This window comes from Cavia porcellus, unplaced genomic scaffold (genome assembly GCF_034190915.1).
Source record: "Cavia porcellus strain 051 isolate PalLab524CR breed Dunkin Hartley unplaced genomic scaffold, mCavPor4.1 scaffold_4, whole genome shotgun sequence".
NCBI lineage: Eukaryota > Metazoa > Chordata > Mammalia > Rodentia > Caviidae > Cavia > Cavia porcellus.
The window spans coordinates 37,987,021-37,999,539 of NW_026947487.1; the positions used below are offsets into that span (position 1 = coordinate 37,987,021).

Sequence of the window (12,519 nt, forward strand, 5' to 3'; positions counted from 1 at the left end):
AGCTTTTTAAAGGTGCCATCATAATTAAGTCATGTTAGGAGTTAGAGTTTTAACATGCGAGTTTTAGGGGGACACAGTTCATTCCATTACAGTTTATCATCACATAGCAAGGACACTTTTAGTAGTTAACGACCCTCTTACAATGGGACTTTATCCTATGGAGAACCTGTCTAACCTCACATTACTTCATTCTTTAGTTTCATACCTCAGTAGCTTTGAGGGTTTTCTTCCTTCACTCCTTGCTCTTTTGAATTCCTTTGACTTATTTTTGATACATATTGTAGTCTGAGAGATTTCATCCATATACTTGGCTTCAGTCATCACTTCTACAAATGATGAGTCCTGTATTGTATGTTCAGTCTACTTAAATTCCCATGTCTCAGATTTAAGAGCAAACTATAATATTCATGATTACCGCACCAGTAGCATCAGTAGCATCTGATATAGAATTTTGAATACTACCTTAGAATTATTAAATCTGAATCTGCATATTGGCAAGATTCCCAGATGATGTTATACATAGTGAGTTTCAGAAGTAGCAGTCTACTTGACTTGTCTTCCAAAGAAATCTCAAACAGAACATGTTGACAATAGGATGATTAATTCCTTTTTATTCATTTATGAATTTAATAACTGTTTATTGGCCCTACTATATGCCACCCCCATTACTCTAGGATCTGTAGCAGTGAATGTTAACAAAAAAAATCCCCAAAACATCTTGTCTGCTTAAACTTTTTATTTAGACTGAGGAGGCACGTGAGAAACAACTAGGTAAAATCATTACGTGCATATCATATGTTAGGCAAGAAAGTTATGTGTGTCGTAGAAAGACAGAAGAATTAACAAGACAATGATAATAGGAAGGGTAGTGTGGGAAACCGAGAGGAAATACCTGCCTTTATTTCCCTTACATTTTAAAAAGTCTCAATGAGATAGTCATCTTACTCACAACCAGGGACAGTTCATATGCATAGTAAGTTATTTTAAAGCTCTCATTTTCTCTGTATATGCTGGATTTCTAATTTTTTTTAAATGTCACTTTGGTCCCCCAGGTGACGTATTTTTCCATTTCCACATTTCTACCCTAAAGACAATGTCATTTGCTTGCTGGGAAAACTTCTTTTAATGGCTCCAGTTGCCTTCTCAATAAAACTGAATTCTTACAATCATCAATAAGGCTGAGTATAATTTTGCTTCTCCCTCCTTTTTACCATGATTCATTCCCAAGAGAACTCCTCCAAACTGCATAGTTTCCTTTTACTTTTTCCCATCTTGTGTTTTGCAAAGAACACTAAAGTGTCCATTTATTTGCATATATTTCCTGGCTCCTTTGCCTTCCTCAACTGCTGGCACATTAAATGTTGTTTGATTATTTTTGGTTTTCACCTGCATTTGCGTTTTTAGCAAGCAAGGAGTGTCCTGTTTGCTCCTAGATCTCTGGTGCCAACACCGAGCTAGATACTCAACAGTGTTTAGGACTCTGTGACTAAGAATAAGTAGCTGAGTATTCACAGAACACATAGAAGTCTTTTGGATTACAACTCTTTCAAACAAGGATAGAAGTATGAAGGTGTGTTTTGAAGGACAGCAAATATCTAACTTTACTCAACTGTATGAGTACAGCTAACATTGAGGTCAGAAGATATTTTATGTGTCTTTTCCAAGAAGCCTGGATTTTATTCCTTAGATAGTGGCTATTGGTGGATTTTAAGTAAGCCACATGCTTTGTGCAATGTCATATTTGAATTTTAGAAGAGGGCTCTCGCTAAGAATAGGAAATGGCTGTTAAAGAAAGAGACCGAAGGTCCACTAGCCTAGTGCAATAAATATAGAGAAAGATGAGACAGGCTTGGACTAAAGCCATGAATGTATGGCACTGGGAAATGAAATGAAATGAGGGCACATTCACAAAATTTGGAGTGGACCTTTTAGGTTCCATAGAAATATTTATTCAGTTTCATACCATTAATATGGAGTTGTCAGCATTCTCTTTTGTATCAATCTTCTTAATTTCTAGAAAATTCTCAACTTCAAAAAAAGAATAATTTATAGTGAATAAAATTTAAGAGAGGACATACACATTCATTTATGGAAACTTACTTTCTAGAAAAGTACAAATCTCTTCTTTAATTATGTTTTAGTAGTTACAATATAAAACCTGGTACTAATGTAGTTTGTAGGGATATAGCCATCAAGGAAGGACTTACTTTATAGTAGAGAAAAGTGAGTTGAAGTAGAACATGTAAAATATAATGCTGTAATAACAAGAAAACGACTTTTTGTTACTAATCATAAGTCAGAAGTGAGTCATATTTATGTTTCTTGAAGTCATTTTGTGATCACTTGTCTGGTTAAGTTTTGCAAAAATCAAATAGATGCCATACCTTCTGACCATGTGATAGTATAATTTCGGATGTTAAATTTTTAGAAATCATTTATTCATGCTACAGATCAACTCTGACAATTTCTGCAAATAGTTCTTTAAAATCAGTAATAGCATCATAAGATCAATTATGCAATTGATAAATAATGCTGTCAAAATCAGATATAAATTTTAAAAATTTCAGGGCTCCATCTTTAATTTAATGTCATCCTTCTTTGATCTCTTTTTTTTTAAATTATGTGTTTTTGCTTCAATAGAGGGTATGATTTCAAAATTTCTACATTCTAATTACTCTTTCCACAAATTTATCATATTTGTTTTCCTTCCAACATTTCCAACTCCTATTTTTCTCTGCTACTCTAGAGAGAATCTCCTCTGTATCAGGCTAGGACTTGTCATTTCTTTTTCTTGAGCATTTATTTATGTAAAAAGATTGAGAGTCAATGTTTTTATGACATAATATTTTGAAATGCTGAAGTATAAATTATTCAAAGCTTCAATTTTAAAACTCAAATCTTGGCCCTCTACAATTTTGATTGAGTTTTTTCTCCCATAATTAATAGAAGGAGAGAAATAGTAAGGGAAGAGGATTGCCTGAGTTGATATTGTAAATATTCTTTCCTTCGATAACTTTTATTTGCAGCCTCAGAAATATCAATATATATCTGAGGCTTCGAGTCATGGTTAGTAAAGCAATAATATTTATGTTTTTAGATACCAAAGAGAACTGATAGGAAAATAACCCATGTCTACTAAAGAGTAGTCATATAATTAACATGTTGTAAACCTCTGACATTTTCTATGTGGAAAAGACGATAATTAGTATTAGTGAGATTTATATGCTAGCAACCAGTGAGGAGGTGAGTGAGGCTAAACAAACTGATGTTTTGGGGAGTGCTGGTGTATACTGTTCACAGCCTCTTGCACTTGGGATGCCTTAGGTTCATACTCAGCAGAAACTTTTATTGAAGGTAAAACGTTTGAATATTAGTATTTTTAAAATGATAGTGTATTGTTAGTGTTAGAAAAATTTTCTAAAATACAAGAAAAGAAGTATAGAAAGCATAAGTGTTTCATTTTAAGCATTATGCATAGCTTGTGCCATCCTTATTATGGATTTCTGGTATTAACTGGTGTCTTTGTTCTTTTATGCAGAGATTTTATCAACAGCCTCCGACTGTACAGGTCCTTCTATGGCGGCCTAGCTGATCAGCTTTGCGTTAATGAACTGGCTGCTGCCTCCAGGCTGCCCTGCTGGAATGGGGAGGACCTGGTACAAAGGTATTCTGTCAGTCCTAATCTGTGAACAGCCAATCACCTATTTCCATTCTTCCTTTCTTCTCCTGACTCTTGAATTGATTACTTCCCCTGCCTTCCCTCCTTCCCCTCCCTTCTCCTCTTGTCTTTGCCTTTCTCTCTTTCTCTTCTTAAAACTGATTGTGTTCTCAAGTAATCTCTTAAGCTTGAAAAAGTCATAAATTCACCCTCTGTAGTCAATAAAAGTGACTAGCTATTCATTCCTTGATGTACCATTACTGGTGATTATTATAGGATGTGGGATAGTGAGGCTTTCTGCTTGAATTTTAAATTTTAAAGTATAAAGGACACTTTCTACTTAAATTTTTGAATTTGAACTCACTGCAAAATATACCTAGGATCTGAATCTTTTAAGCAATACAGCATATTTTGAACAGTGTGCTAAAAGGTAAAAGAAAGCATTTTTTTTTTGTAATAAGCACTGTTCCCTATAAAGTCAGATGGGTTAGTTATCAAGAATGATGAATTTCCTCAAAATGTTACTTAGAAAATTTAATTTACTATGAAAAATATATACTATAATACTTTTCATATAAATTTTTTGATAAAATGTTTCAATATTTCTGTGTGATCATATTCATTATAATTAAATCATAGCCTTAAAATATTAAAATTATTTTAGTTAATATACAATAATTCCTTATAGATTATTTTTATTTAGAGATAAAAAGAAAAACCAATAAAAAGGTATAAATAATACAGAATTTCAAAAAAGCACAGGAAGAAATCACTAGTTGATAAATTACATATTGTTGTCTTAGAAGTAGTTGATCAAGTTATAAAATCAGAGCATAAAGTTGGGCAATCAAACAATGACAGCACAGATAGATAACCATGCTACTAAGTTTTTGTTAGTTTATCAAACAGAATAGGTTATTATCAAAGCTCACATAAAAAGATTATTGAAGACAAGGGCTATAATTAAATTTAAAGAAAACATTTGGCCAAATGGCCACTACTCTTTTCTCATTATATTGCTTAGACTATGGAATTTAAGAATTTTATGAATGTGTCCCTTGTTTTAACTGAAAGCAGTCATAGGTTATGTGGCACTTAGATGTCTTAAAGTAGCAGTGTGGATTTCCTAAGATCTACTAGTTATTATCTTGGCTTAAAATTTTTCTTTGCATTTTGTTTAAACAAATTAAATTTTGTGATTTTTCTACAAGGATTAATGAGAAACCCATGGTGATTAATGGAAAATTTAGTGTACTATAGAAGCATATTTAATGCATTGCATTATGTTGCATCTTCTAAATCTGTAGTTGTAAAAGTCTTAGTTTTTATTTGTCCCATTCTTTGCTTTACTCTTTGGTCTGATTGTGTAATCGAAAATACTCTTGGGAAAATAATTTGAGAAAATTTTTAAAGAAATAGTACTTTAAACTCAAAGAGTATACTTTCTTCTGCGCAGTACATATATATTTTAAGAACTCATTCATGGCTTATGAATAAAGAAAGCACATCTTTAGCATGAAAAGTATCTCCATTTCTGAGAAGGAAACTGAATGATTCATACAACTAGGCCTCTTACAGATTATTCACTTCCAAAGGCACAGAGATTCCAGGCCTCCGGGAAGTCCCACTCTGCCTTTATTTGTGTTTAAATACTTCTAATCTCATAACATTATTGGACAGTTTGGCCTTCCTTCATTGTATTTTCTCTTCATTTCTATCTTGTGGATCCCCAGCCTATTCCTGATCCCTGGTTTTCAGGGCCAACAGATAATAGGTTCACACTCTTTACCTCCCTGCCACTCTTAGACTGCACCCTAATGAACATGGGTTAGCCCTAATTATTATGCAGCAGTGAGCTAAGTGTTCACATCACTATTTTATTTCATTGTCCCAGACCTTCCGTATTAATGTGAAGTCAACTGGGCCTAATCTCTTTTCTATCTGATGCTAAAAATAAATCCCATGTGTACACTGACTCTTTAAAAATTTAATTTAAATTTTAATTCAATTTTGACTCAGTCAATTCTTGATGTGACCTTAGAATGTGATCTGTGTTTCCAGTACAAAGTCTATGTTATAATCTAAATATTTATGGAATATGATTGACTGATTATGCTATATTCAGCAGGCAATATTATGTGCCAGTAAAAATCATATTTGTATCCACTACTGTGGAAAGATTTCAAGTAATTGTTGAATAAAAATAGCTAGAACCAGAATAGTGTATACCTCACCTACAAATTTGAATAAGTAAAATAGGTATTAAAGTTTTTTCCAGAATATTCCTGGAAGGTTACAGAGAAATTATTAATATTCCTAACTTTAGGAAAAAGAACTGGAAGGAGTGCTTTTTATAAATTTGTACATACTTATTTTTACTGAAAACACACTTATTTTTAATGAAAGCAGACACTACTACAATTCAAGAATTATGGGGACCGTTATGCAAGCCATCATTGTTTTCTTTTTAAATAATTCTCTTTATGTAAAGTAATGACTCTTTTATAAAAAAATGTTGCTTATGGCTTTAATTTCTAATCAGATTTTTGAGTTGTTTTGTGACATTCATTGCTAAACCCTCAATGAATATGCCTCAGTATTGAACGATTGACTTTACCTAAAATCATTTCTATATAAAGTTGAGACCAGATGCTTTTTATTATTACATTAAGTTATTAAATCGTGAGTTTCTCCTCTGGAAAAATTAGAGTGTCACAGTGATGAGTCATGCAGAGCTACAAGTGATCGCCATGTGAGCTACTCAGGTGAGAGACTTGTACTTAGTTAAGATGACAATGCCATTGAATTCTGAGAAAATGGATACCAAGGGTATGCATATTATTATAAGAATGCAGTGATTATTTTGGCAAAATTTCCTGCAGACATTTTTAGGAAGTGATTGATAAGGTTATTTATGTGCACAGATGTGCTGCCTCAAAGAGTAGGACATTCAGGAAGACTGTTTTAGTATCATTAAAATCCTATAAAATTGAGTGAAATCACTTATATGCTCATTAGAAGATAGAATCCATTTATACTTACGAATAAAAATGTCTCAAATACCTCTAGTGTGCGGGAAGAGCTTAATTTCTGAAACAACATCTAAGTCATTGCTTTAATTCAACGCTTTGATAGACTACGCTCATACCACGTACTGTCCTGTGACTCTGAGGTCAACAGTTCAGTTGTTTTTGATTTAAGCTGAGAATGAGTTACTGAAATCCATGTTGTCTGTACAAGGTCCCTCTTCTCTAACCCTCCTGTCTCTTCATCATGAAACAAGATTGTTCTCTGAAAGGCATGTCAGTCTCTGTTCCTCTTTCTCTGTGATTGCAAATTGATTGTTTGATGATTTGTATCACCTATCTGGGCATTAAAGTTCAGGTGACAGCTCCTTAATTACAAAGGCTTCCTCTTCCCTTTGATGAATAGACAGATCATGCAGTAACTCCTCCACAATATTTAGGAATTTATGGCCTCTGCAACAACTCAAACTAGTCAGTAGCTCTTAAGTATCCAAGTAAATTTAAGCCACATATTTCTACTTCATTTTAATGTAGTTAGCATTCCTAAGTGTTTCTTTCAGAATCCAGTTGTTTTCTTAAGATGAGCCTGTTTTTCTCCACTGATTGACTGAATTTTAACAAGTCAAGTAAAATTAGAAAACTTTAGAATTGTCTGAAATTTTGCACTTTCGTTCTACCCAGGCAAAGGGAATTTTCCTAGATGTGATTTCTTTTAGCCTCATGCTTTCCGCCTTTACCCATGATATCTGGAAAGCGATTTCACTTTCAGTCATTCTTGTTTTTTTCCTGCTATGGCAATCAGTTATATTTTTCTTTTTCTTTTTCTTTTTTTTTTAAAGCTAGTAACCTAGTTTTCCAATGCTAGGAACTTCCTTTTAAAACCATCAGGTCTCTTCTGAATTAGGTGCTGTTCCTGTGCAAAGGGATACATTCTTCATGATGCCAATACCACTGCTTCTTCTCCATTCTCCTCCTCGGCTCAGGCCTGTGTGTTGAGCTATGTCCTCCCAGGAATCATCACTGCTTGTGTACCTGTCCCATTTGGTCCCGAAGTGGAGACCACCCCAAATATGTGACCTAGAGCCATCTTCATCCTGACTCCAGAAACTATAGAACTAAGAACTATGGAGCTAAAAATGCTCCTTAGGCAGGCCATTATTCCCAGAATAATTTAAATAAATTATTTTCTCCATGTAATTGTACATATAGTTATGTCAAATTTTCCCTTTCATCCTGTGTCCAGCAAAATAAAACTTTTCAAATAAGTTTTAACTCCTAAAGGCAGCATAATATCTACAATGTTTTTGAAATTCATAAGTATGTACACACACACACACACACACACACACACACACAACTCCTCCAATTTTCTATAATTTATTTTGGAATAGAAGTGCTATATTGTCTGAGGGGCTGAAAATGATTACTGGTGTTTAACATCTATGAACACTTTTCTAAATATAACAGGACACTGAGGAAATCGAATTTTATGAGTATTAGTAAGAACTAAGAATCTTGGGATTTAGGGAAGCAGCTTGATGAGAACACTTTGGTTGAGAATATGTGTGTGCAGAGTGAAGTAGAGTCCTGAAGTAGAGTCCTAAAAGAAAGGGGAAGCTGGATGTAGTGGCACAAGCCTGTAATGCAGGTACTCAGGAGGCTGAGGCAGGTGGATCCCTGGGGGCTGGAGGCCAGCCTGGGTCACATAAGCGAGTTTAAGGTAACCTGAACTGCATAGTGAGATGAGACCTTGTCTCAAAAAAACAAAAAAGGAAAGAAAGAAAAGAAAAAAAAAAGGAAGAAAGGGGAAAAAAAAGAAAAAAAGGACAGAAAAAAAAGATTAGAAAGGAAATGAGTCAAAGATTTTTTTTTTCCTGACTTTGAGATCATATTGCCCCTTGGTGTGCATTTCTGTTAGTATTTTTGTGAAATTAAAGTCTAAAGAACTTCACTAATTTGCTTTAAAGTAGAATTGTATTATCTAGAACCTATCCCCCTCACCAAACAAAAAGTGATTCACCAGGATTGGGGAGGCAATAAAATGTGATGCCCTTACCAAAGCAATGATTTTATAATTTTCAGGAAAAAAAGAACTGAAATATTTCCATTTTATGCAACAAGAATGAGGAATTTTAGATATACTAAGAGATTTTAAGATTTGTCGCATTGCAAATTCTACTCTGTAGGTCCAAGAGGGTAAGTCCAGCTATAGCCTGTGTGAGGTTCTGAATGGAGGTAAAATAAGCTTGAAAGTTCCTAGCTGCGTGCTTTTCCTCCAGCACAGTAAGTCTCTTCCACCTTAGTCGGGGACACTGCCTTGACAGATAATTTGTATTTAAACAGTAGTGCCTGAAGTACTTGTCCCATTGGCAGGGTTTAGAGCGGATGATGTGAGGCATGGTAGCAAGGAGTCCTAACATGCTTATCTTCTGTTGGATGCTGGGAGGGTATTCTTTCCTCTCAGGTCAATGCACACATTTTGTTTTTTGCTAAAAATAATTCCTTAATCTGGCAATAATTGCATGCTGTCTCATTTTCCATGCCAAGATACAGCCTTTTTAATTTTTCATCAAATTTTTATTTTTACTGGTATATTTTTCATTCATTAATGATTATATTCCTTGAGGAGAGATGATATGTAACATGTAAATTCTTCTTTCATCTCTTTTCCCTCCCCTCCTTTCACTCTGTTCACATATTGGTCTTCTTCCCTTTTGTAAAATCTCTATTTCCTATTATCTGTCTTTTATTTTGGCCTGAAGATTTCTCATAAAGAATGAAACCATGTGATATATAAACCCATGTATCAAGTTTTTTCACCTCATATTACAGTCTCAATTTACATCCACTTTCCTACAAATGACTCAAACTAATCATTCTTTATGGCAGAGTAGTACACATTGTGTAGAAATACCATATTTTCTTTAACTATTCAACTGTTGATGGACATACAGTACACTTCCAAGGTTTAGTTATAAATTGTGCTGCTATAAACACGCGGTATACCTGAGTCACTGTACTATGATGTTTTTACTCTTTCAGAAAAATATCTAAAAGGCAAATATTTGAGTCAAATGGATTTCTAGATTCAGTATTTTTTTTTTTTTTTGGAATCTCCATACTGATTTCCATGGTGGTTATACTAGTTTACAATCTCACCAGCAGTGTGATGGGGTTCTGTTTCTTTCCACAGCCTCGTCAGCATTTATTATTTGACTTCTTGATGATAACCACTTTTTCTAGAGTAAAATGGAACTCAATGTGTTTTACTGGCTTCTTGGCCTAGTTATCACTAGACTTTTGCTACGCATGAAATAATCACATCTACAAGCTGGACTCAGAAAGGTTAAAAATAGAAACTATGACATTCAATTCACTAGAAGACTGCTCTTACCTTGATACTAGGATGAATTTGTCGCCAGTCTCAGAATGCTTTTTGGTCACTATACATTTCTGAAGGCTCTTTGGTGATCAGTTATTCTTATAAACAATCTGAATTATGTAATGAAAGCATCCAGACAAACTAAATAATCAAAAATCTGTGTCTCCACCCTGCTTGAGTATATAAGAAAATAGGGAGGTGTAGGTGTGTGCGGGTGTATGTACCCAATTTCTATTCCAAGTGCCTATCTTGAACTGCCATTCCTTTTAATCAATGTTTGTCATTTCTCCATGTTGCAAGTTCGGAAGATTTTAGCTGGAAATTTGGAACAGGAAAAATAATGTAAAAACAATCAGAAAGGATTTTATAGGTATTAAAATTTGCTCCTTTAAGATTTTTGTGAACTCCAGACAATGCCTTATACTTTTCCATCTCAGGCTTAACCATCTGGCCTTGTTATACAGAATTGTTGGGCTGAGTTATTTTTGTCACGCGTTATCTACTGTAGGTAATAGGAACTGTATCTCCCTCAATGTGTTTTTGGTGTAAATGCAGCATAAGCCTGATCAACTGCCTTTTGAAGTTTGTCACTAGCTAGAACTTCTGCCTCAAGTCTGGAATGTTTTTTTTTTTTTTTTCTGCATGAATTAACTACAACCCTTTTAATCTTTTCAGCTCTGGGGATCCCTCAAAGTCTCTTTCACTTAAGATAAATGAATGAAGGAATACTGTAGCAGTCCACCCAGCTTTCTTCAAAGAAAGTCTCTCCTTTGGCCTTCTCAGAATCTATCATTTTCTACAGTAAAGGTGGATATCAAGCTGCGGGATTCAAAACCATGCTTTGCTCATTTGCTTTTCATGTCTAGCATCTTACTTTGGAGGCTGAGGGAGTTTGTGCTATTTACTGTGTTGTTCTCAGCTAAAATAGAAGCAGACCAAAGACTGTTTTAGTATCCTTTATGTGCCTCCAGAAGCAGTGGGGAGAAGACAGAAAAGTACTTTCCATGTTCAGTGTACTCTGATAAATCTTGAATGGAATCCAAAGTTATGTAAGATATAGTCCCAATTTTTGAGATACTTGCAATGCAAAAATGGATAGAAAACATATTCACAATGTGCAAAGGAAAATTTATACTTAAAAATAAGTGAAGCATAAAATCCCACAGGTTTTCAAATAAGAGAGATTGATCCCCCCGTTTGATTGAGGGGATTTGAAACTATTTAATGAAAAGGTAAATGAGATATGGATCTCCATTCATTCATTCATTTGAAGTAATCTTCTCTGAAATATTTATGGATAAGATGAGATGTTGTCTGGGAAGCTTTTAAATAATTCACTGAATAGGGAAAAGGATTCCTATTGTACAGGAAGGAAATTTTTATGAGTAGGTAATCACTGAAGCTGTATAATGACAGAGGGCTGTTTGACCCTTTTTTTAGTGTATTTGTTATATCACTGAAGACTCTCTAATGAAACATAAAGTAAGTTAAAAAATATAGTGGTGCCTTAACTTTGTTAAGTGTGTATTCTGTCTCATACATTGTTCTAGACACTGGCATTACCGTGATGGAAAAGGTAAGCCTGAGCTCATCTCCTAAGTAGAACAGGATTTAGAGGAGACATGCTCTGAACAAATAAAGTTGGATGGAAATGAAATTGGAATCAACAGTCTTGGAAGCCAGAAAAAGAATGGAAGTAAATATGTTCTTGAATGAAATGTTTCAAGTTTGGTGTTTCTGAGCTGCATTATTTTAATTTTGTGTAGTCTTTCAATTATGTTTTCTCCTTCTCACTGTCTCCTTCATTTAGCTGCATGTGGAGGTCCTGAAGATTTCTTTCTGAGATGCCTTTCATTCCTGATAGTGCACCCACTCATTCTGAGAGCTGGTAATGTTCAGTGGTTAGGAACAGATTCAAGAGCCAAGCTACCAAGCTTCTCATGGTAGAACTAGTTACTTACTAATGATGTTAATTCAGGTACATTTATTAATCTTCTATTTTCAACTTTTTATTAGCAAATGTTTGCACAAGCATTTTATAATCATCCTGAGAAGTGAGTAAATGTACATTATGCAGTTTATTTCTCTTTTTAATCCCTTTCCCTCCTTCCACCTTCCCTAATTCCCTTTTCCCATTTTTTATCCTTGTTGATATTGATAAACTTAGTTCATGTTTATGACATACAATGTTTACATTCATTGACGTTATTAGGATCCTGTACATGATTTATCTCTTTATTCTCTTTATTTCCCCATTGCCTTCCCCCACCCCTTGACAATAGTCTGCTGGACTCCTTCCCATTTACAAGACATCATCCTCTGTTTCCATTCTTCATTTATTATTGTGTTTGTTTGTACTTTGCCTAAGTCAGATGAAAGATACCATACAGTATTGTGTGTCTAACCTTTAAGTACATTTCTTTACTTATCTTTAAAATACAGCTGAAAGAAAT

General features: G+C 34.3%; 1 protein-coding gene across 6 annotated transcripts in view; it reads left to right on the forward strand.

Moving 5' to 3' along the window:
* The window catches only part of Gpc5 (glypican 5), a 1,275,996-nt gene that overhangs the window by 307,487 nt on the left and 955,990 nt on the right, over window positions 1-12,519 (forward strand). For all 6 annotated transcript variants that reach the window (XM_063246926.1, XM_063246927.1, XM_063246929.1 and 3 more), the window contains exon 5: window positions 3,539-3,664. In XM_063246926.1, the coding sequence (XP_063102996.1) occupies window positions 3,539-3,664 (126 nt within the window). The remainder of the gene's footprint in view (window positions 1-3,538; window positions 3,665-12,519) is intronic.